This window comes from Seriola dumerili, unplaced genomic scaffold (assembly GCF_002260705.1).
Source record: "Seriola dumerili isolate Sdu_G_001 unplaced genomic scaffold, Sdu_1.0 BDQW01000122.1, whole genome shotgun sequence".
Taxonomy (NCBI): Eukaryota; Metazoa; Chordata; class Actinopteri; order Carangiformes; family Carangidae; genus Seriola; species Seriola dumerili.
In genome coordinates, this window is record NW_019174377.1 from 2,191,638 (window position 1) to 2,217,713 (window position 26,076).

The window sequence follows — 26,076 nt, forward strand, 5'->3', positions numbered from 1 at the left end:
GGTCCATAAAATGTATGAAATAGTAAAAAATTATGATCACAGTTTTCCTCAGCCCAAAATGACAAACATCTTGTTTTGTACAACCAACAGTCCTGAAATATTTTGTCTAATATCGTAGAAGATTAAGAAAACCAGCAACTTTTTTTGGCAAACAAATTTGGCAGCAATTTTTTCTGCGTAAACAAATTGCTTAAATGATTAACTGCCAATTAATTTTATACCAATGAAATAAACAATTCATCAACTAATTGTTACATATAATACAGCATAAGCACAAAAAACGTATATTCTCTGTGTGTGTTATTGATACCAGAAGATGAGTAATTACACACATTAACACTGATTATTGTATTAACTGATTGGGTGGATGTGATGAGCTGGAGAGAGGAAAGAGGATGATGAGAGTTTGGAACGGAACGGAAGAGGCGATGATGATGGAGGAGTTGGGAGGTGGATCAATAGTGTGTGCGTGCATGTCTGAAAGAGAGAGAAAACTATTGATCACTATAGAGTAGGTCAGAGCAGTCTGTGGCCTGTAAATGACAATTAGGGAGTACATAGAGACACACACTTGTGCTCTTGCTTACATCTGCATGTCTGAATTACATTCGGCTGCTGGAAGGCAGAAGCTGAAGAAGAAGAAGAAGCAGTGAAGGATGAGTCTCCGTCACTTTCAGAGCTGCCACCTCGAAACATGAGCAAGATGTGAAAATCAATCTTAGGGTTTCACAGAGGTGTGTGCATGAATAGAGGGAGAGATAGGTGGCAAGGATGCTTTCTCTTTGGGCTAAGAGGCTGCCTGTTGCTGCTTTTGCCAGGCTGTTGCCAAGGGATACGGTCGTCGGGGAAGGGAGGGGGAGGTGAAGGCGGCAGGGGCGGAGAAGTGTGACGACAGCAATGAGAGAAAAGGAGAGAGCTGTGTTTCTGTCGCTGATGCTTTTAATGAAATAACTTCAGCCCAGAGCTCAAACAACATAGATGCCACATTTTGTATTTCCTCCTCAGTGTTCATCCTCTGCATTTTTTTCTGTGTTCATAAACTCCTTAAGAAAAATAAAACAAAAACTTGCCGTTTTTATGGCTTAAATGAACAGAAATGGTAGAAATGTGTTCACGTTCTTCCAGCGGAGACTCCAGGTAGTTACTGGCCCCAGCCAAGATATAGTTCAGCACAAAACCCCTGTAAAATGTCAAATTGTCATTTTTACACTTAGGTTTTTGTAAGAATCAAGCAAACGAGCTATACCTTGTTAATTGTGGAGCTTGTTGGCATATTTTGTTGCCTTTGGACAGAGACAGGCTCATGTGTCGCCCCATTCACCTTAGTATTTACTGTACAGACATGAGAGCTTCACATCTGAATAAGGAAATAAACATATTTCCCAAAATATCAAACTATTCTTTTAAAAGCTTCCTTCAGAAGCTGTCAATATCAGACAACCAAAAACAAATAGTTCCCAAAACATATCATTTTTGTGAGTTGTATTCTTCCATACTCCAAGTTATGCAGCTGCAGTGTTTACAGCTGACAAGTCTTTTTGTTGGTGGTTAAGGTCACAGAAAGAAAGACGGTGATCTTACAAAATATTTGATTGCTCAAAATTGAAGGCAGCTGTGGAACTTCACTCATCATTGGCAAAATACCACTTTTAGGCACTAAATTGTCTGAACAGTGGGACTGGATGAAAGAAAGGAAAGTTATTTTCTATCCAATAGGGAATAAACTAAATTCTATATTCCTTGTATGGCATTTAGTTTCTGCCCTTCTGCGGCACTCAAACTACCATGAACAAAATTACAGGAACAGTTTTGTACTGTTTGTCGCTGGGGAATGAATAACACAGAAATCCCATTACTAAATAGAGCAACAAAAAAAAAGACCCATTGATCTCTTGGGCTTTCGTGTGGTCTAGACTGTAGAGACAACTGTTGAATGTTGTGGTAACAGCAGTAGTAAATATGACAGTGAACAGGACAACATAACACTAATAACAGTGTCAGCAAAGACAGAAACACAGCACATACATAGTTGATAAACATTATGAACTTTGGTACATGACACCACAAGTAAAATAATGTCAAGTCAAGCAGAACGGCATGAGACGAAGCCGCCCGCGCTCTGACTCTGGGGTGTGTTGTCTTTACGGTTATGCTGTAATGTTTGGCTGCAGTTGTGAGGAATAACTTACTTTATGGACCCCCTGTGTCCACACCATTATTAAGACACCAGAGCTCGCAGAGGGACACATGAGAACATGCTGTACTCATCACACACACACACACACACACACACACACACACACACACACACACACACACACACACACACACACACACACACATATTTACACACTTGTTCAGACATTTCTCCCTCACACACACTTGAAGGTTCCCTCTCAGGTCCCCTCCAGTGTTAGTAAGTGACAGACTGAATCCTATGAGTCATCCATTCAGTCTTATTCATCACTGCAGCACAGGGGACGACCCTGACCACCAGGTGACTGACAGAGAAGAAAAACAATGCACTTAACCAGGTGCTTAACATACTGTGGCGTACTTTTCTGCTCTTTGTGCGACTGTGTGAATTCCATCTCAAATGAAGTGACTGGGATGTACCGACTTGTCTCTCTAAACAGATCTTAGCTCGGCTGTTTTGGGCTGATTAAATTACACGAATACAGACTCGCTCTTGAGGCCACATCATTCCTAAGACGCAGGTTGTTAAAAAGATCAAAGTTATCTGATTACAAATAATTCAAAACTCTGATCTCAAGGCGACTCCTTAGGTTTATGAAGGATATTTAATTTAGACAATAAGATGCAAGTATTCTCTTTTTCCTTAAATTTAAAATATTTTTTAATCATGCTTGATTGCAAAGACATTTAAGCAACAATGTGTATGATGTATTATATGGGAGAAAAGTAATCCAAAACCAGCTGAGACCAAGTTTAAACATGCGAGAGTTATAACACAACAGGGCCAGGAATGCGTCATCAATTATGAAAGCTGGTGATTATTAAGCAATAAGGGTTGTTTTAGATGTTTCTCAAACACTTCACTGAAGTAATTTAATCCTTTTATTTGTGAGCAAACCAAACAGATTTTAACAAATTCATATTTTGTGAGTCTGTCCCACCTCCTCCCGCCTCTCCTGCTGCAAACGAGGACAGTTACCTAAGATTGTTTACAATTCAAGCAGGAGCTGGACCAGGTGCAGCATTTATTTGCCGCTTTGATACATTTAGATCATCATCGGAACATGTTAAATGCAGTACATTAAGACAACGACAACATGTGCCTGTCACACTTTTTAGGTGACAAGCAGAGGTGGAAGCACTTGTCTCTTGCCTCAGTGAGACAGAACTAATGTATGATCACAGAATGGCAAAGTGTGGCAATAACTGTCCCGTGTCTGGTCTCTCTGCCCTTGTCTCATATCCACTGCTTCTGCTGCGTAACCCCCACTGTGGAGGATGATCCGATGCTGCTCAGGTGAACTGAAGCAGACGCCCTGTCAGTTCTGCAGCATTAAGAGCTTCCGTCTAAAAAGAAGCCCTCCACCGGCAAAAGGCCATACCTGCATAGCCATTCGTTGCCCTTGTGTTTGATGAATTTTCAGGTGTTGCAGGGTCAGGTGTATGGGCCAGCGATCTTTTTTTGTTTTTTGTTTTTCTATTGGATATTCATGTTGTCAATGGTGACAAACAACCAGAGGCTGAAGTTCTGTCCCTGTTGTAGCTTTAGCCCAAATTATACTCTCTGCATCCATGTGGCTACTAGAGTCAGTTATCTGCCCATGTCTCCACTGTCCATCCATTCTGTAGTGTATCCAGCTCTAAAAACAGACAAGACCTTTCTGTCAGCTGAGCACATGGATCTGATCTTCTTCAATAGCAGGGCTGATAAGTAGGCTTTTTTTCACAGCCAAGTTGAGGTCAAGTCAGTTTTATTTACATAGGCCAATTTACGATCTATATAGCATAAAACACCCTCTATCCTCGATTCAATTATGGAAAAACTCCTCCCAAAAAGAAAAAAACACAAGCCGTCAGATGATCATAGAAGTTGTTAACAAACCTTCAGGTTAGTCAGACTAATTTGGAAAGGTAAAATTATTACCCAAACTGTCCATTGTAATCATTCATCACAGTTTACTGACCAGTTTCCTGGTTTAACTTGGATCAAATGTGTTTGTATTTGCAGTTGTTCTCACATACAGTTTTGCTGTGCAGTGAGGGATTTTCACCAGCATTTCGAGTGTGCTCATTTTGGCTGTGTAAAGATAGACTTCAGTACACACTTAACTGTTTTGCACTTCCCACCCTCGGCCTGATGAGCTGGACGGGAGAGGAAAATGAAACGGCAAACAGTGACGCACCCTGTGTCGTCATGGTACCATAGTTACAGCGTGTGACTGTTGTTTTATTTCAGTGGGTTCAGCTGAACTTCCTGGTCTGATGGTTGGCTCAGACTGGACGGAGTACTCAGTACTGTTGCCTTTGCTGTTTGAGACCAGCCTGTCCTGTGACCATTCAGCCTCTCAGCTGGGGTTACTATGGTAACTCCACTAGCAAAATGAAACTAGCATTCCTCGCATTATTTCACCATGTTCTTGTGTGTGTGTGTGTGTGTGTGTGTGTGTGTGTGTGTGTGTGTGTGTATCTAATCTAATAAAGAGGAAAAGTACAGAACTGAGTACATTGCTGTCTTCAGGGAAGTTCCCCTCTTGTTTTACCTCATTGTCATACACAAACACACAAATACATGCCACCCCCTCCCCTCTTGTTAGCAGGTCACATGATTAGCATCATTATCAGCTGAACAACTCTGGGGAGACCACAATCATTCCTCGGTGTGCATATGTGTGCACGTGTGTGTGCTCGTTTATTTACCCCTGTTGATTTCAGGCAGTTGTGTCTGTTTTTGTCAAGTTGACATCAAACAATGATTCCAATTAAGCAAACACGAGACAGAAAAAGTGTATCATCGTGAATGAGGTTTAATTCATATAAGACATGGGTGCAGAGGCAGATGTGTGCTTGTGTGAAGTGCTGTGTGGGTGTGTTTGTACGCAGCACCGTGTCAGAAAATGCTGACAGAAACAGCACCTATCACTGCAGCTCTAGCTGCCGGGGGAACCCAGCTTTTACTAAAGGCACTGTGTACCACATAATTTCTGCAGCTGGACTAAAAAACTAAATGGTTGTCGACTGTCAGAGGGCACAACCCTAATCTGCCAGTTCTCATTCGAGAGGCAGGCTTCAACATTAAGTGTTGGTCAGTGAGTTAAGAGCAGTTCTAATACAGTATATCCCCACAAATAACTGTTGAATAACTACTCTTCATTTGATTTTGACAGTGCCATACATTCTGTGTTCTCAGTGTGTTTTCTGGCTCCAGTAACTGCAAGTGCTAAAACAACTAGCATGACCAAGTACCTGCCTGATTGAAAATTAAGTGACAACTATTTTGATATTTGATTTAAGTAATTTATCAAGCAAAAACACCAACTTGTTTGCTGGTTCCAGCTTGTCAAATGTCACGATTTGCTTGTTCTCTCTTACAGTACAAAGTAATAAAATATGTTTGTATTATGGACTGTTGGTCAGACAAAATTATCAGTTGGAACACATCACCACGGGCTCTGATGAATTGTGATGGTTTATTGTTTTGTGACAATTTATAACTGATTAATCAAGTGTCAAAATTACAATATGAAACAAAAACCAATCAAAAGGGGAATTAAATTTGAAACACCCGAGACAACCACATCAATAACTGCTTAAAGCATCCCTAAATGAAGAAAACAGAATGATTTGATTTTCCTTTTGATTGGTTGTTGCAGCCGGGGGCTGCAGTGTAGGGATGTTGTTGCTTCATATTGTGATTGCGATGTCTGAAAAATGAAATGAGTCACAACTTCAGTTACACACTATTCACCAAAGTGACTGTGTGACATTCAGCGTCTTGCTCAGTGGCACTTCAGCAGTGCATGTGAATACTGTAACAGGGGACTGAACCACAAAGTATGTTGAACAGATTCCTACTTAGGGAGTATAAATGGATGATTACTGTGTTATTGTGTTTCCCTCTTTAGCCGCGTTTAGCCCTGTGTTTATACCATCCACTCCATTGTGTTTGTGTTTGTATGTCAGGACAGAGAATACTTGGACTGAATCCCTCATTCAGTGAAGGGACAACTGATGAACTGAAAAATATTTGACAAAGAAGGTGGCATTTAAAAGTCAATCTAAGTTTAACTATTAAAAAAACAACCACCTAAAAATAATATGCACATGCTGTTTCCCATTGTTCCTCTTCCAATCACTATCATGCACTCTCTCTCTCTCTCTCTCTCTCTCTCTCTCTCTCTCTCTCTCTCTCTCTCTCTCTCTCACACTCACACACACACACACACACACACACACACACACACACACACACACACACACACAGCAACACACACTCCTCCATCAACACACCACCTCTCACCCTCCGGTGGTATCCCGCAGAGCCCCTGGGATCCCTTCAGATGCCAAACACTAAACATGGCCTTTCTGGGAAGTTATTGTTACAGTTATTTATAGGGCACAGTGAGGGGAGCAGGAGAAGAGGGGAAAAAAACCTCTGCTCTGTGTGTTTTTGTGGCCTGTGTGTGTGTGTGTGTGTGTGTGTGTGTGTGAGAGTGAGAGTGAGAGTGATGGTGAGAGAGAGGGAGAGAGAGAGAGGGAGAGACATTGTGGTTATATGCACCATAGGGTTTTGCCTGTGGGTCCGTCTGATATTTATAAGTCTTGTTTGGTACCAGAATATTTTAGGACATAATACATCTGACTTGTTCCATGATGCTTATACTCCCCTTGTTATTCTCCCACCTCTCTTTGTTTGTCACAAGTAACAGACTTCTTCTTCTTCACTTTATAACCAGGAGAAGGAGTGATGGATTGCACCTTTGTGGCACCAAATTTTTAATTGTTGCCATTAAATAGTGTAAAGGAAAGCTGTTGTAAAACTTTATTTCAGCTTTTATGTTGTAAAATATAATATTTAGTTGCAAAATTTAGAAAAATCCACATGCTCTTTTCGTTTCGTTTCTCCCTTTCTGCTCTTCTTCCCCTCCTCTGTCTTTCTTTGTCTCTTTCTCTTCCATCGTGTCAGTTACCGTCTTGGCCTCAATGTGTTGGGTTTGTTTCCACTCTGTGCTGGAGCAGCTCATTCACTTGCATCCACAGGTCCTGAGTCATTGTTAGGGTGAACTGCTGAGTCATGCTTTGCTTCTGAGGACTTCCTGGCCTCAGTGACCTCTAATCCGGTTCCTGTGTGTTTGTGCATGTGTTTCAGCTCTGAATCCGTGACTGTTGTGACATCTTTGCAGGCTGTGTTCGCCTCCCTTTATAGATATATTTATAGCATAGCACACTGACATTGAAGATCTAATATTTCAATCAAACAGTTCCAGGAACTTAAAGCCGTAGGAACTAAAAAGTCAGTGTTTTCTTTTGCTTTTCTAGGACCATGACGATTAGGTAATTAAGACCAAGAACTGATTAGAAAACAACCATGTGGTCTGAGAAGTACACAAGTCTTGCATACGAGACAATAGCAGTGATCATGATGTTCTTTGTGTTTCAGTGTTGTGTGACTGACATGCAGAGGTTTTTAAGGGAAGATATGAAATGCTAGAAAGGCAAGAGGGTCATCTCCCAAGTACAAAGGAAGTGCTGAGTGATTTTTCACTTAAGTACGTATCAGTGAGGAAAAAATGAACAGATGAAGTTACATTTTTATAACGTTTCTCCTAATTGCTTATACATCATACGTCTCACTGCGAGTACTACGACCAACCATTGCATGCTTGCAGTCTGAATAAATTTGTAAGCATGTTGTTAAAGTTTAGAGGAGTGTGTTTGATGAGTCCACTACCTTGGGAACAGGGTCTAAAACTGGGACCAGAGTTCCTGGAAAAGTTTCTGCAGCTGAAGACGGCTGTCCATGTTCCAAACCAGGTTGTAAAAACTTCTCTGTGACTTGTTATTTGGAATCTGCCTTAATCGTGAGACTCATGATGCATTTTATCCACTATATTTTAGATATTTTATATTTTGCTGTCACTTTGCCTGATATGAGAAACACCTGACAGCAACACCAGAATTGAGGCAGCAGCTAGTATAATATTAAACATCCAAAAATGAAGTTGTCCCAGAGTTGTGACTATTGATTTTGATTCCAGTTTCTTTCCCATTTTGCACACAGGTGTGTACCTACTCATGCTTGATAAACAGTATAAGAACTATATATGTTTTCTAAAGGGTTCATGTGCATATTTGAAGCTTTTTCTTCAGATGAAGTTTCTCTCATTTCTGTGTTTGTTTGTTTTTTGTAACAAAAAAGAGTTTCCACACTTTAGTAAAATTTTTGCAGTGAGATCCAAATGCAAACACTAAATATGGTCTTGCTCTTGTTTTCACCAATATTGGATCATTTTTACAGTGAAGACACAGACAGGAAGCGCATGTAGCAAAGGTCTCTGGTCCAGAACACATTGCATTTATGTGATATGCAAATGAGTGTGGGTCCATATTAAGACTCATTCATATTTTTCATTTATAATTGATATTTGCATTGCATCAAGTCAAACTAATAGGCCAAAACTTAGTGTGCGTATCAGTGTTTGCATGTGTTTTGGTGCTGCTGCAGTCTCCATATTTTGTATCCATAGTAGGATGTTGTTTTTAGATGTATAACAAGTCACAGTGTAAAATATTTGGCTGATCTTCTTCCTCCTCTGTCTTCACAGGACATGAGGAAACATGTGATGATGACCCTCTTGGACACAGAGCAGTCATATGTGGAGTCACTCCGCACTCTTATTCAGGTAACACACACACAAGCACAGCTACACACACTCAGGTAAGCGGACACACTACAAATACTTCTACTTCTTCTTACTTCTCTGGTCTTATAAATGTGTAGCGTTCACTGACAGACTGAGTCTTTCTTATTGAGCCGTGGGCCCAACACAAATACATAAAAAAGCAAATAAACACAAAAACAAACACACCATTTTGGATTCACAGATTGCTGAGCACATGAATAACAAATGTAGGTAACAAAGGTGTTATGTAATCCACTTATTGTCATTCATCCTGTCAGGCTAATCTGCTAACTCCACCACATCTCACTGTCATCAGCATTATCTACCCACACACACAGACACACACAAACGCTCTTCTATATCCTTCACCCATCTCTGTTCCAATAGCTAACTAACCTTTACCTCAAATCTTAGCCGCACTCACACACACACACACTCATACATGCACACACTCCTCACCATCTTTACCTGTGATCACCCTACATTGTTATGTAACCTGTCACCAATTGCTTTGTGTGGGTGAACATTGTGTGTGTGTTTAAGATACTGTATATAACAAACCACAGTATAAGATATGCAAGTGTGTGAGAAAGGTCAATTTAAATGCTCGTGTGTGTGCGTTCTTACGTGTGTGCGTGCGTACGTGCATGCATTACTATAAAATGTATGTTTGTTTGTGTCTGTGCGCGCACATCCCACATGCACACTGAATTTGCTGAGTATCTGCCTATGCATCTGTTTCTGTGTATACGTGTGTGTGGCCACAAAGTGAATAATCCTGGACTGTGTTCCCATGGCGACACAGGAAAAATAAGTGTTACCACGGTGACTGCAGTGAAAGTGCAGATCCCTGAAGGAGAGTGTCAGATGGAAGGTTTCTATATAACTACAGTATATTGTTTGTTAATAATAGCAATAACAATATATATGGTCAGCTGAGGCGGGAGCAGATACCTGGTCTTGACATAAAGAATTAATATGAACTGTTCTAATCTATGTTTTTATAATAATAATGGATCAAATAAAAAAGAGCAATGTGAAAGGGCTCGCTCATAGTGATAAACCCACAGAGACTTAACACCCAACTCTTCTCTGACTTCTTTCAACTCTTTTCAGCAATTAACAGCAGACAGACAATGTTGGCAAGTAGCTGCTGAACATAATGTAGCATGTAGCGGCTAAAAAAACTGATATTTCCCTCTGGAGTTTGTGTGGACCGAAACTAGCTAAAAAGCTAAAAGAGTTAATATAGATGGACAGAAACATGACTCCAAATAGATGTTAATGCTAATGGTGCTCCCCAACTGTTAGATTTGCAAATAGAAAACAGTTTGTAAATGCTTTTGTCACATGTAAGGCCATATCAGTGTAGTGTTTACAGCTTGTTACATGGCCAAACAATAATTTAATGCAGGTTTAAGAATGAATATGTGCAGCCAAGTTGGTAAATTCCAAGTTCACATCAGACTCTGAGTTGTAGTTCCAAATCAGAGCGATCAGGGATTCCTGACTTCTACCATATCTCCGGCTTGATTCAGGGGGCTCTGCCGCAGGTGCTACAGTCTCAGATTTAATGGTCAAACGCCCTGCCTGTCACAATCCTCAGATGTTAAAAGACTGTCATACACATACATCGACACATTCCACGGCAGCAATCTGAAGTGATCAAGCAAGATTTCGTCAGACTTTCTAAGATCCCTGAACTTAGTGAGAAAGATGTGGGAGTGGGGTGTTTCATCAAACTCCATTAGCTCCAGTCCTGGCTGCAGCTTCACCGCAGGGGACAGAACACTGGCTTTATTGACAATTATAATCTGTTCTGGGATCAAGCTTCACTTTTTAATAGGGACGGTTTACATCCAAATCGACTGAGTTCTCACACGTCATCTGCCAATATTATTTAGATCACTCTTATTAACCCAGCTGTGTGACTTTCATCAACCAGTATACTCACAAACTCTTCTTCGCTCACAGTACATGAGCTTGTAATCAACACGGGCTCTGGTCCATACTCTTGCTCCTCCTATCGGTCCACCACCACAGTAAATAGAATTCATACTCATGTTAGAATCCTGGTTGTTCCACCCACTGTCTCATATGACGGCTCCCCCTGCTCACTTCCAGGTTATATCTCTGTTATCTGGATAGTCGAGATTCAGTTTTTATGCTTCAATTCTCCAGGGTAAGGGTGGTCAGCTCACTGCACTATATTCACTGTTTCTCCCCTCCCCAACTCCTTGTTCTATCAACTGCTTCTCTAAAATGTGGTCTGTTAGATGTTCAGTCCTTCACTTGCAGTGATTTTATAACTTGTAATTGCCTTGACTTTTTATGGCTACTGAGACTTGGCTCACTCCAAATGATACTACCCCCGAGGCTACCCCTGATAGCTTTTCTAATTTTCATCCCACCCCAGCCTTCGGGTCAGAATGTGATCCATAGAAAAAAGTTTTTTAGTGCTCTTTTGTGTCTTTTGGGTTTTAAGTTTTTTAATGACTGGTCCAGTTCCTCTGCTCTGCATACATTTATACAGACTTCTGAAGCTAAATGGTTTTATTCATGAATTATACTCAAATAGTACAGTAGAGTTTTCATCTTCAGTGATTTTAATATTTATATATATATTTAATATTTATGTATTCTTCTAATCCCCTTTCACATGATTTCCTTTTCTTTAGCAAGTCTTTCAGTTTAAATCAGATTGTTAAAGGTACCACACATTCTTAAGGCCATACTTTAGACCTGGTCCTCATTTTTCTCCCCCTATAAATGTGAATCATGTTGACTTTTATGTCGGAGATCATATCATTTTGTATATTCCTTTATCTCCACCCACTGATAAGCCTTGTGCTACTGTTCTGTCAGGTGTCCTTACTGCTGATTCTGCCAGTAAGTTCTATGTAGCTTTCTCCAATACCTCCAACCTCGAGCTCTTTTATGCAGCAACAATGCCCTGATGCGTTTGCTAATTCTTTCAATAATATCTGCCTCTCTATCTATGACTATAATGCTCCTCTCAAACTCGGAAAGAAAAACTTGAATCCTTTTCCACAGCTCGGTGGACATACTCCGGCCCTCAAGAGTGAATGCAGAAAAGCTGAATGTAAATGGAAAGCTAATAGGTTACAGGTTTCCCTTGACATCCTAAAGAGTCACATGGTCCGCTATCAGACTACAATTCAAGAGGCAAGCCTATTTTTCTAGTTTGATTTCCAGAAATGCCTACAACTCAAAAGTAATATTAAATTCTATTGAGTCTCTTATAAGCGGTTCCACAATGCCTTATACTGAACCTAGCCCTGAAAACTTAAAACTTCCTCAAACTTAATGATAACAAAGTGGAAAATGTTTGCCTCACCCAATTCCTTCAGTCAGATAGTCTGCAATCTTAGAGCCCTATCCAATAACATTAAGCCAGCCACACGGTCCAGTCATGTACCAGGTTTATACCCAGTTTGTTTGGAAAAAAAAGTCTCTAAATCTAGCGACAGTGTGCTAAATTGACACTGCAGGCTGTAAACACCCCCGTAATAGAACCTGTTTGCACCAGAAACTCAGTGACGAGGCACTCGGCTTACCAGTGGTTGAAATATCATCACTCAGTCAGTCAGTCAGTCAGTCAGTCAGTCAGTCAGTCAGTCAGTCAGGGACATTCTAGATTATAGGGCTGGCACTGCTGTTACAGTCCAGCCAAAAATTTGTAGAAAATTAGAGAGGTTACTGACATGAAACATGTATTTGTTTAGATAATCAAACAGACAATGAATGTAACAGACAATAAAATTTGTTTCTGGCTGCTAGTGGTAGTGTTAGCAAGATGGCTACCGCTATCAGACTAGCTCATCCCAATCCCAATTTGAACTAGAAACCCAAATGATGGTATTATGAAAAAGGCAGGAAAAAATACACCTGGTTGTAAGCAGGCAGGTTTCGTTACCTACTGATCTAGTTGAAATGAGGCCAGCTGAATGCTGGTTTAAACCCTCTTAAGTCCTGGAGCTCTCTCCATAGTCAGACTGGCCATAGGGACTACCAGGACAAAGCCCAATGGACCAAAGCATAGATGTACCAGTGCACAGTAAAAAAAACTAACCATCACTGCTTGTCTATTCCAAGTGTGTACACAGAGCACACTAACAAACACACAAATGTTTACAAAACAAAAAAATGTGTGGATGCATGTGTTTGGGTGTGTGCGACAGACCTGACAAGCTGTGGGGTCACTGTCGGGAATTTAAAAACAGAAACATTTAGTTTGAAGTGTGTGCACGAGCAGGAGGAATGCTTAGTAAAAACTTATTTAAAGGCATTTTTTCATAATAGTAACATTTCTGTAGCCCTGTTGTGCAGGAGAAGCTGTGGAGGGATAAGGGACAACCATCTCCATTTCCTCTTTTCCCAGAAAACACACCACCCCCTGCTTCTCCCTCCTTGTTAGAAAACATTTACACACACATACAATAGTAACTGAGTGCAATGGTCATGCTCATGTAGAGATGTGGTATCCTCAGTGCAGTGTTACAGTTTGGAAATAATATACAGTGTTTAGAGTAATATTATAAATGGATTTGGATTTTAACTAGGAAGATTGTCTCGACCTCAGAATCAGTACTTAGACGGGAAAAAAATCTTGAAGCAATAGTTCAACATTTTGGGAAATATGCATAAGTCTAAGTTTAATTATGTTTGTGTGATGTTTGAGTATAGACTAAGCATACAAGGTAAAAGTAGCCAGGCTCATTGTTTCCTCCTGTTTCCAGTTATTGTGCGAATCTGCTAAAATGATACCAATAAAATGAACTGAAGCTGTCTGAAGACCTGACTATTTGAATATATGAAGATTAAGTAGCTTCAGCGTTTTAAAAAAATCAACGCTGTCCACATTTTATATTGTATGTTCAGTATGTTTGTTCCAAAACTTATATATAAATATTGCATTTTTGACTTAGAAATGATACGTTTTTGGCCACATTACAGGAATAAAGTGCATGCATCACCAGTATAGCAGTTTCTTCAGTTTATATTAGTGCTGTTTCACCTGATTGCATAAATGAATAGCTAGTATTGTTTGATGAGAATGTATCATTCAAACAGCCATACAAGCTGTTGGTTCATCACTGTTGCACAACATTTCCCAGCTACTCCCATGCATATTTAAATGTTTTGAAATGGTCAGTCATTTAACTGGTGCTTCTGTCCCCTCAGGGCTACATGCGTCCTCTCAAACATCCGGACGGTGGCTCCATAGTAGACCCTCTGCTGGTGGACGAGATGTTTTTCCAGATCCCAGAGATCCTGGAGCACCACGAGGACTTCCTGGAGCAGGTCGCCGGCTGCGTCGGCCAATGGCATGACAGACAAACCGTTGGACACCTCCTCATCCAATCAGTGAGTAGACATGTCAATAAATTGGAGTGACATTACTGTGCTTCTTCATGATTACTAAGAAGTCACTGAGTACACAACACAAGGTTGTGCCAGTAAGTCACATTATGACCTGAGAGTTTACTTGCTGATTAGAGCCAGACCAATACAATAGTTACTGCTTATTGCTGCTGTTTTTGCTTATCAAAGATATATCAAGGTATATGTCGGCCAACTAGTAATAAGACGTTACAGTAGAGAAATCACGACATTTGAGATAATTAACAAGGATCGTCTCTATTACATAGTTTGTCCACTAAAGTTCATATTTCACTTGTAAAATGTTCTACCTAGTACATATCTTGCTTTTAATTCTTTTAATAACAAAATGTAGGGCATTTTATTAAAAAAGTATATGTTTATTTGTTTATGTTAAAGAATATAAATATATATTGTGTCATGTCAAATATCAGCCTCAAAAATCCAGTATCTGTCAGGCTCTAGTGGTGATATCCTCTTTGTGCTGTAGGAATGTATTCAGAACATTTGCATTGTTAGCTCCTGTACGCAGAATGTAGACTGACAGTGTGAGATACTTAACCTCTACCAGCGAGCAGTGATCCCCTGAACTTCTCTGAACAGCCTCTGTCTTGAGAACAATAATGCCTGAGTGTGTGAGAGAGACCTGGGAAATCCAAAAATGTATTCTACAATGTGAGAGTACGAATTATAGCAGTAGCTAGAATCACTCAGCAAAATAACACGAACTAATTATCAGAGGTATTCAGTCCACCGATCCGTACACCTCATTCTTCAAACAGCAGCAAACCATAAAAACCTGAAACATTTTCATGTACTTATTTTAAAGTTTAATTCCAAAACTTATAATTGCTGTAAGTTTGTCTTGAATTTTTCTGAACTACAGTGGTGCTGCAGTAAAGTACCTCTCCACATAGGACATAAAATCTATTTTGCTGTAGACTAGAGCTCTAATGAATAAACAGTCCTTAAAAGCATTACAGACATCAGGGCAGACTGGAGGGAAGCTGTTTTATTAAGAGATGGTCTATAGTTGGCAACACTAGTTTAATATTTTGTTTTCCCGCTGACCTCTCGGTGACCCATTTCAAATTTCCCATGACCTGAGGTTGGCTCTAAACGTAGACTTTGAAAAACATTGCTCTAAAGCACCAGTGTCGAGCTAAATGTCAGGTTATGTTCCTTGAGAATAACAGAGAGAAGAGTTTCTATCCAGGCTGACGGTTTCACACTGACTTTTAACAAACACAGACAGAAAATTGATATAAAAGAAGCTCAGATGGCAATTTCCACTTTCCCCAGTCGACCAAAATGCAATGTAGCCACAGGTTTTGTTTTTTATTGACTGGGAAAGCCTTCACTCTCTTGCTATGCTAATGCTATTGTTATCACTCTCAGCTTGAGTGAAAGATTCTTCCTGATTCTCACAAAGACAATGTGGAAAATGAAAGAAACCACAAGCTGAAATAGAAGTAGATGAAGCAGGCTGAGGCAAAGACCTACAAATTTAAACAACGTAATGTTTTGACTTTATACCTCCTGAGATATAGGCTTCATATTAGATAAACTGTTGTATGATATTTGTTTCTAGGGGAGGGTTTGCCTTTAAGGATATGAAAATAAAAATAAAAAATGGATAGAATACAGAAGATTATAATGGGAGATGCAAGTAGTGGAAGTAGGGAGGTTAGAGTAGTGGGTGTTTTTCCTGTTCAGCTGAAGCGGTTGCAAATCCTTCACACAGCTCAGACTGTGCCTCCCTCCCCCACTCCTCTCCCTGTCTACCCCCCTTCCTTTCTGCTGCTGCAGCTCTTAAAGCTGCAGTAGTGAGAGTGTGTTTCAGGCCTCGTTGGCGCAGTAGGCAGCGCGTCAGTCTCATAATCTGAAGGTCGTGAGTTCGAGCCTCACACGGGGCAGAGTGTTTTGTTCAGGTCTTCACTGTTTATAGTGGCAGACGCTGTTATGATTTGTGGGAAATGTGTCTGTGCCAGCGTCTGTAGCAGATTTGTCTGACCAGCAGCAGTAAATCTCTCTACATTTGTGGAAAATATTACAATAGAGGTATTTCGTAACACTGACTCAGTGCTTGTTTATGATTTAGACTTCAGCATAGAAAATCTTCCTACTATCCTATCTCTCTGCTCATGCAGTGCTCTATCAACATAAATCGTTTCATGACCTCCTTCCCTCCCAAAAACATATACGTAATCTACTTTCAGCTCCTCAAGCATCCTGGAATAAACTAGCTCTTTTTTGTATTTACATATTCATAAAATCTTGATCTAAAATATGTTGCATGGCTGTTTGTATTGATATGCATCATTGAGTCTCTCTCCCAGACTATGAAAAAAATATTTCAGTGATTTTGATATGCAGATGTACACTGCACAATTAAAATAATTTGTATTTGATTTTGTTTATTGACAACCTCTTAATATACAGTATATTTATAAAATAAAATGTAGTTCAGACTTAAGAACTAGACTTATTTACATTATTGTGTGTGGTGTTGTGAAGCACAGTCCAGCAACATTTATCATGGCTGAGAAGGGCACTGAAGGTTCAAGGTTCATTTTACTTATCCATAAAATCCTGGAATTTACAATGCTCTCGTCCTGATGAACCAAGGCTGACAACAGAACATAGGAAATAAATAAAACCATAAAATCTGGGATAAAAACATCATAAACAAGAAAATGATATATATAACTAACCCCAAAATCTAAGCAGTTTGTCCTTGAGTCCAAGTGAACATTTGTACCAAATTTGAAGAAGTTCCCTCAAGGCGTTATGGAGATATTTCATTCACAAACCGTTCACACAGTTCATTCACATATGTCGTTCACACAAACCATGTTTTGTGAGGTCACTGTGACGTAACCTTTGACCACCAAAATCTAATCAGTTTGTCCTTGAGTCCTAGTGGACAATTCTTCTTTGACACCTTGTTAATTGAAGAGCACACCAGTGAGAAATATATTGAGAGAAAAATCTTTAGAGAGAAGAACATTGAGAACATTAAGTGTCAGTTTTTATAACTGGTGTAAAATCCTCTTCTTTCTGCCATTTCTGTCCTCTGCTGGGACTAATCCTCACATTATCCACAGATCTTATTTCTCTGTGAGACTGAGAAGGATGGAGAGAGCAGAGAGGACGCTGGGAAATGCGTGAAAGAGAAAGGCAGTGAGGAACAGAAGAGGGTCGGGTTATTTCATGAGAGGGTAGAAAGCCGGTTACTCTGTGACGTCAAATAAGGTGCCACACTGTGCCTTATGTCTCTCTCTCTGTCCGTGCCTCTACTGTCTTTTTTTCCCATCTCTGTCAGTATCTCTCTCTGCCCTCTATTGGTGGAAAGAAACCAGGTCAGGGTGATTCATCCATGTGTGTTCATGTGTGCGTTTCTGTTAGTATGTGTTTTTCAGAGAGCAAATGAAAAAAGAGAGATGGACAGAAAGACTCTAATCTTTTCTAGTGCCAGCCAAAACACACTGAAAACCAGTTACAGCAAGGTTTCTTTGGTGATCTCTCCAAATACAGCTCACCTTTGTTGTTATCATGATTATACAGTAAAAAGTACAGTTTGTGCTACATGTCAACTGTTGAGCACATATAGTTAGCTTAAAATGTACCAAAATAGCAACGTAGTGATACCTCTCTATTGTTTGTTCGACAACTATTAGTTACTGGTTGTTTAAGCAAATGCAACAATTTACCTGGGAAATCTTTATCCTGAAACAGGTTATTTTGGTGTGTTGGTAGGAAGTTAATTAGCTCGTAACATCTTTTAAAATAGAGCATTGTTTACACCAAGTTTGGAATATCTTGCAGCTATTATAATCAATCATTTTCATTTGTGTTTAATGCTAATTAGCAACCGTTAGCATGCTAACATGCTAAACTAGGACAGTAAATTTCATCAGCATGTTAGCATTATCATTATGAGCATGGTTTTGGGGCAAGTCCCAGGTTACACTGTAGATTTGAGACTTTTTTTTTTTGGAGTCAAGTGGACAGAATTGCTGAATCTTCTCTGGAAAAAAGGAAAATAACACTATAAATCAGGATCAATAGATAGTGTAATAAAGTGACTGCACATGTAATTTACTAACTCAAAAAGTGGATTTGGTGTTAAATTACTCTTTAAAGAAGAATCAAACTACCATTAAGTGGAAATGTGTGGAATGGAAAGAAAACAGTAGAATGTAAATAAATGTGTGCTTTGTACTGCCTCATAGCTATCGCGAAAATAGAATATTAGACTTGTTTGATTAATTGAATCATCATTGTTTATGAAGGTTGACATGTTCATATCTGTTTTTTCTCAACCAACCAATAGTCCAAAACTCAAATATATTAAATTTAAAAAGATATTAAACAGGGTGAAATGTTTGGCATGCTTGCTGATTATTTTCTGTCAATCAACTAAATGTTTCCGCTCTGGTAGCCATGTAATCATATTGCTTGTTTGGTCACTTCCCAGAGATCACTATTAAAGAATAAAATTCTGATTTACTGGAGATATCTACCATAATGAACGCCATTATCAGTTTTACTATCAAGTTCGAGATATCAGCCACAGATAGTACATAACTGCTCCAGTTTTGACCAGGATTATTTTATTTTTCTGCTAACAAAAACGTCTGCTTTTAGACTCATTTTAACAAAATTAAACACAACTTAACTTAAATGTCCTTTTCTTCCCCCCTCTCTCCAGTTTTCCAAAGATACCCTAGCTAATATGTATTCAGCATACATAGACAACTTTCTCAACGCCAAAGATGCTGTGAGGATTGCCAAGGAGGCCAAGCCAGCGTTTCACAAGTTTCTGGAGGTGAGTGTTGGACTGACAGGATGTCTGGTTTTGTCTGAGCAATTGCTCTTATATGTTTGTTTGGAAAACTAGAAAGAGTCTGCTGACTTGCCAAGAGTTTGTACCCACTATTTACTTTGGTGTCTCTATAAGTTAAGTTTGTGTGTGTGTGTGTGTGTGCGTGTGTGCGTGTGCGCGCTTCCTGTCTTCCTCCCCCTCTTTGTCCATGCTGGTATTCCCCTGAGTTTTTGTCTTAGAAAGAGAGACACTTAATTGTTCTCACACTAAAGTTATGGATCCACCTTAAGAATCAAGAATTGTGTGTTATATACATGTCAAATGATTTTACACTATTGATCAAAATGAAAACACATACTGTTTAACTTTCATTAAACTCTCATTTCAGAATCAAATGGTAACAAATTTAATCTGAGAAACATCTGTCTTACTCTGAATTTTATAGCTTCTTTTTATCTTCACTCCATTTTCCTAATCTGAAAGTATAGACAAATAATTGTTCATGAAACCATCTCTTTAAACCAATTCAACCAGATAATTTATCTTTAAAACCTGTGGATATTTTAGCAATATGTCCAGTGAAATTTGGTGAACCACTGTGGTGTGCCAGTATCTCAGAGCTCAGATACAAAAATGTTATCAGGCACCACAAAAACCTGTCATGTCCTCATCCTCTTCTCAGTTTACAACCATAGAGATTCGTGCCAGGTAGGGTTTTCACTGTGGAACCACTTTGCCATCTGGTGGTGAAGACATGAATTGCAGCACTGATCTGCTTGTGCAGTCAATCGTCTTGTTAGGTGAATCTCAAGTTACTCTCTGACACTCTTCTTCTTCCTTCCTTCACTCCCTCAGCAAAACATGCGTGAGAACAAGGAGAAGCAGGCTCTGGGTGATCTGATGATTAAGCCAGTGCAGAGGATTCCTCGATATGAGCTGCTGGTTAAGGTGACATATCTCAAAGTATAACTACCTACTTTCTATATACTGAAAGTAGCCTTATGCTGTGCTTAGTGACAACAAAATTAGTTTAAATTTTGATTAACACACAGTGTTGTTTTTCACGCAGGACCTGCTCAAGCACACCCCAGAGGATCACCCAGACCACGCGTTCCTACTGGACGCCCAGAGGGACATCAAGCGCTTGGCTGAGAAGATTAATAAGGGACGTCGCTCCGCTGAGGAGGCAGAGAGGGAGGCCAGGGTCATTCAGGAGATCGAGGCGCACATAGAGGGAGTCGAACATGTGAGATATTTATTATACAGTGTGTATTACTAAGATAAATCTATGTTTGTAGGTGATATTTGCCTTTTAAACTGTTAACGTTAGGGCTGCATTTCCTGATGTCACGATTTCCTGACATCCATTATGCTTTCAGATATCTTGTTTTGTCTGTTTGACATTTTAGATCTAGAAATATTAAGCTCATTATCATATAAGATGAGAAAAGGGAGAAAATTTCATAACTGAGAAGCTGCATCCAGAGCATTTTTGGTATTTTTGCCCAAAAAATGATCATCAATCAAGACAGTTGCTAATTAGCTTTCAGTTGGTTGCTGACTGGTTAACTATTCGTTTCAGCTCTAACCTCTACATTGTTCTGCGGGTCTCATTAAAGTCATTTGTCCCAGAAGAAACAATCAAGAACAAAGAAACAGTTTTTCCGATGTTTGACTTGTGCTCACGGGTTTTATACAACATCATAAAAGAATGAGACAGCAACAGCTTGTTTTTTTTGTTTTTTTTTTTTCTATTAAATGATAAAGACCTTTCTCTCTGTGTGTTTGCGTTAGATTCTGAATCCCCAAAGGAAGTTCTTGAGACAGGAAATGGTCATGGAAGCGGTAAGAAATAATGAGCAAATGTTTGTAGTAAAGTAACCAAGTGGTGGCATCATTTTAAAATGCCACTTCATGAAACATAGGTCAAAATAACAGAACAGCATTATGAGCTGTCCTCCTACATATTTACTACCTTCCCCACAAATTTAGTAGTAAATGTAATAATATTGTATGTATCTGAATTTTTTTATTAATCAATAATGTGTCAAAACATTCACAGCTCTTCCTCTTTTCTTTCTCTCTGTAGAAGACAGTGGGTGGGAAGAAGGACCGTTCTCTCTTCCTCTTCAGTGATCTGATCATCTGCACCACTCTCAAGAGGAAGTCTGGCTCATTAAGACGCAGCTCCATGAGCCTGTGTGTAACACACACACACACACACACACACACACACACACACACACACACAGGCTGTCATAATACAGCTTCCAAACCCAACTGTGCCCCCTGGTGTTCAACAAAAGATATACAGACAATGTTTTCTACAAATGAGAAAATTTGCCTTGATGTTCACCTTTTTTCTCCATCATTCTTTCTTTCTTTCTTTCTTTCTTTCTTTCTTTCTTTCTTTCTTTCTTTCTTTCTTTCTTTCTTTCTGTCTATCTCTTCCTCTGCTGCTCTCTCTCTCCCTCTCAGATACTCTGCTGCGAGTGTCATTGATACTTCCAGTAAATACAAGTTCCTTTGGAAACTTCCTCTAGAAGACGTAGAGGTGGTGAAAAGTAAGACTGTGTTGAGATCACGTACTGCTGATGACATGGGGTCAATCAGGAAACTGCAATGTTGTCATTTATGTTTTTTTTTAAGTGAATTAATAGTTTACTGCACATGGCCCTTTTCTGCATGTGTTAAATAACTGTGTGTAGTTCCAAATACAACATTTGTGACATACACTCTTTTTGCACACATATGCATCACTAATTAGCTACCAGTATATTTTTTCTAGGTCTCCTCTATCAAATTTCTGTATGAAAATTTGGTTTGTCATCTCAACCTCACTGTTGGTTCATTTATCAGTATAAAAAGGAAATGAAACTCTTTTCAGCTAAAATCTGAAATAGTATTTCATGTAACTGTTGTATGGTTCCCTGTTTGTTCTTCCCTGCACCAGGCTCCACCCAGGCAACAAACAAGGAGAGCATTCAGAAAATGATTAGTCGACTAGATGAGGATCTCAGCACGCTGGGTCAGATCAGCAAGCTGTCTGAGACCCTCAGCTTCCCACACCAGGTACTGTGTGCCAACACACACATGCAAACAGCAGCTACGTGTTTGAGCATCACTGTTTTTTGGCTTAAATCTTCCTCCTTTGTTACCTCTACCTGTCACCTTGTTTGCACACAAGAATAAATTGTTGACTTTTGCTCTTGGTCTTTTGTTCTCTCAAACAGTGTTCCTGTTAACCATAAAGCCGTCCAGCATTTCATAAGCCTTTACTAACTCTCATCTTCTTTTCTGTGTTCATTGTCATTTTTTTTAACCTCTCCTCCTTCCTTGTGTACACCAGTCCATCTAAATCTTCAGTCCTAGATACTCACAGCACAAGCGCAACAACAGGAACTACAAGGATAGACTGATTGTTGAGTAATTCTTTTTTTCGTCTTTTGTTTGTTCTTATTCATTTCCATTTCTCTCAGTCCCTAGACGAGGTGATAAAGGATCTGATGGCGTCAGTTCACAGGGAGCTGTCAGAGAAACAGTCTTTGGCCTTCAGTATGACCTTCCTGCCCACAAAGCTGGAGTTCACCACGGCCTCCGCTGAGAGCACCTTTGTCTTCGAGTTTACCTCACCTGATGCTCGCTCCAACTTCGAACAGGCGTTTGAGGAAGCCAAGAAGAAACTAGGTCAGTGAAAAAGCTTTATTATGAGACAAAATATTTTTGATTATTCTGTAGCCTGCAAATAAGACGAAGGAGAGAGTTGTAATTTCCTTAGACAAAAATGTGTTGCATTAATTACATTTTTAATGCTATAATTATTATTTTATTGTTATTGATTCGGAAAAGGATTCATTAGGCATAGAGCTAATTTATTTAAGCAGGCTAATTTTCTATTTGTCTTTTTTTTTTTTTTTTTTTTTTTTAGCAATGAATAAGGACCAGTGGGACCCAGAGTTTCTGAAGGCAATTCCTATAATGAAGACACGTAGTGGAATGCAGGTGAGAGCAACATGGAATATCTATTGTCATGATTTATGTCTTTCATTTAAATCAAGTAAGTTCACACATGTAGACAAATCTGTCCTCACAAAAGTCATCTCCTCTCATATTTTGTTGCTTGTCTCCAGTTTTCATGTGCCTCTCCCAGCCACAGCTGTCCCGACAGCGGCTGTGAAGTGTGGGTGTGTAACAGTGATGGATACGTGGGACAGGTGAGGACAGTTCTGCATAAGGGATTATTCTGTGTTTTCTGGAGGAGAAAACACATTATATGAATTTTGCAACAGTCTGATGTGATGATGATGCTTCCTCTGCAGGTGTGTCTGCTGAATATCAAAGATGAGCCCACAGTAGAGGCCTGTATCGCTGTCTGCTCAGCGAGGATCATCTGCATTGCTGCCGTACCAGGACTCAAGGGAAGGTTAGTGGACACACACACACACACACACACACACACACACACACTTGCAGCAACACACAGATAAACAGGTACACTTTGAATTAACAAAGGTCTGAGTTATTTGTGTTTGAATTTGTGATTCAAACTGCGCTTATAATTTAGACCCCTGTTTCTCATATTCCCCTCCCATGTGCTGCACAGCGTTTCAAAAGTCTGTTTTCAAAGTCTCAAAGAGCCATTAACCAATCACTCTTCACTCTCAGGGAGCGTGGAACAGAGCCCAACCCCACCCCTACCTCCAGACCACCTGGTCAGCAGCTCCATATATCTATCTCTCATTCATCTCTTGAGCTGACAGAGCGGCCTACAGGTTTGTCCATATAGGTTTTTACAACATGAGAAGCAGCAAGAGTTCATATGTCAACTGATCAACTAATTGACTGTTTCCAGGACCAGGGGCGGAGCTTGTACCGTTTGACAGCGATGACACAGATGACGAGGATTCACCCAGTCCTTCTTCCACTCTACAGAGTCAGGCCAGTCACTCCACCATCTCATCCAGCTATGGCAGTAAGTAAAAAAAACATCATGCACACACACACACACACACACACACACACACACACACACACACACACACACACACACACACACACACACACCGCCCTCACAGCCTCTCTGAGGCCCTCACACTCTTTATTTCTCTTTAAGATGATGAGGGTCCAGGCTCCAAGGACATGGCCACAGAGACCACCAGCAGTGAGGAGGAACAGGAGTTCCCAGTGGCGAGCTCTTATGGAGCTCCTGGGATGTTAGGGGTTGGTGGAGGAAGTCGAGCCCAGACAGAGAGCCCCATGGACGGCCGCGCCATGCGTCGTTCCTCCCGGGGCTCTTTCACCAGGGCGAGTCTGGAGGACCTGCTCAGCATCGACCCTGAGGCCTACCAGAGCTCAGTGTGGCTGGGCACAGAGGATGGATGGTGTGTGGTATAGCAACACATGCAAACACAAGTCTTGCAAACCTTCAACCAAAATCACTGAAAGTTTCCAGTGAACATATCATCAAACCTCAGATATGCACTCACAAATGAATATTTGTCTGTGTGGAAATAACTTCCTTGCTTGTTGCAAATTCATCACCAAAGTTGACACTAATCTCCTCATGCTTCTGTTTCTGTTAGCATTCATGTGTACCAGTCCTCGGACAACATCCGCAACCGTAAGAACAGCATGAAGATGCAACACTCAGCTTCCATCCTCTGTATACTGTGAGTCTGCCTTTTTGGTCACTATTGTTGCTTTAAATTACATAAATACATAATAACGCTGAAGTAGACACTTAAAAATGCAGAATGAGTGACATTGGGAGGGAATATGGATGAGAAGGCATTTTATGCAGCTGGCTTCAAATGTGTTGTATTTCTAATTAAATGTTTTTATTTTATTTTTTCCACCTTCAGGTATTTGGACAACAAAGTGTTTGTGTCCTTGGCCAATGGAGAGGTGATTGTCTATCAGAGAGAAGCAGGTAAGTGTGGACGTGATTGGCGTTAGGCAGAGTTGGAAAAACACTCAACTACAGTTGTTTTTGACATAAAGTGCTTTTAGTTTAACTTCATCATAACATTTAGTTCAAATCTTCAATATCTTACATCCTCTCTAGTCTGCACACATTGGGAGTGAGGGGCTCAAAATAATGACATAATCATGTAAAGACAGATGTCTTGTAACCCCATCATCCATCTCAATAAAGATTTCCGCACATCAGGTGTGTTGTGAAGTTACTTTATTACCCCCCATCAACTACAAAGACAATTCAGCAGCTCTGTTGAGGATCAGATGCTGTAATTTTTTTTAATGTGAAACGTGGGTTGTTACTTGAAAAGCAATATCTGTTATTTTGTTTTCTCTATATTTTTTTTCTCTTTTTAATCCCTGTTAATGTCAATGTCACTCTGCAGGTAGTTTCTGGGATCCTCAGTCCTCTCAGACGTTAGTTTTGGGCACGCCCACTAGTCCTGTTACCAAAATGGTTCCTGTGGGAGGGAAGCTTTGGTGTGGCTCACAGAACAGAGTCCTTATTATCAACACAGCTACACTGGTACAAGAGGTAAGAACGGGTAGATTGGTAGTATGAACACACAGTTTGACCTCAAAGCTGTGGTGGAATAAAATGTACACACACACACGCTGACAGATGAGTGAGTATAACACTTCTTCCTTCCATCTCTCTCTTTCATCCTTCCTCGCAGCACTGCTTCCAGGTGGGCACTGACAGCAGTCGGTGTGTGACGTGCATGGTGGCCTACGGTCAGGGTGTGTGGCTGGCGTTGCAGGGCAGTGCACAGGTCAAACTGTACCACGCGCAGACCTGGGAGAGCCTGACAGAGGTGGACGTGGCGCCTGCAGTGCACAAGATGCTCGCAGGTAAATACACGTGAGGAATATGAGCACAGATACGGGGTTGTGGGTGCTAAATAAACATGCGGATATACATGGTAGAGCTCTGTATAGGCAGAAAATGCACACTGATAAGCATATGTATCGACTGTATATGAGCACACAGAA

At 40.2% G+C, this 26,076-nt stretch overlaps 1 protein-coding gene and 1 non-coding gene across 2 annotated transcripts in view; both read left to right on the top strand.

Moving 5' to 3' along the window:
• The window catches only part of arhgef17 (Rho guanine nucleotide exchange factor 17), a 65,583-nt gene that overhangs the window by 36,226 nt on the left and 3,281 nt on the right, over positions 1-26,076 (top strand). Inside the window, exons 2-21 of the mRNA XM_022748460.1 lie at positions 8,799-8,876; positions 14,082-14,264; positions 18,994-19,110; positions 19,963-20,055; positions 20,177-20,353; positions 20,902-20,952; positions 21,197-21,306; positions 21,586-21,671; positions 22,061-22,179; positions 22,587-22,794; positions 23,036-23,109; positions 23,238-23,321; positions 23,427-23,530; positions 23,773-23,879; positions 23,966-24,079; positions 24,221-24,488; positions 24,690-24,776; positions 24,969-25,036; positions 25,470-25,618; positions 25,761-25,935. Of these exons, the coding sequence (XP_022604181.1) occupies positions 8,799-8,876; positions 14,082-14,264; positions 18,994-19,110; positions 19,963-20,055; positions 20,177-20,353; positions 20,902-20,952; positions 21,197-21,306; positions 21,586-21,671; positions 22,061-22,179; positions 22,587-22,794; positions 23,036-23,109; positions 23,238-23,321; positions 23,427-23,530; positions 23,773-23,879; positions 23,966-24,079; positions 24,221-24,488; positions 24,690-24,776; positions 24,969-25,036; positions 25,470-25,618; positions 25,761-25,935 (2,452 nt within the window). The remainder of the gene's footprint in view (positions 1-8,798; positions 8,877-14,081; positions 14,265-18,993; positions 19,111-19,962; positions 20,056-20,176; positions 20,354-20,901; positions 20,953-21,196; positions 21,307-21,585; positions 21,672-22,060; positions 22,180-22,586; positions 22,795-23,035; positions 23,110-23,237; positions 23,322-23,426; positions 23,531-23,772; positions 23,880-23,965; positions 24,080-24,220; positions 24,489-24,689; positions 24,777-24,968; positions 25,037-25,469; positions 25,619-25,760; positions 25,936-26,076) is intronic.
• trnam-cau lies at positions 16,123-16,195 on the top strand. Its single transcript has one exon. It is a non-coding gene; the product is annotated as a tRNA-Met (tRNA).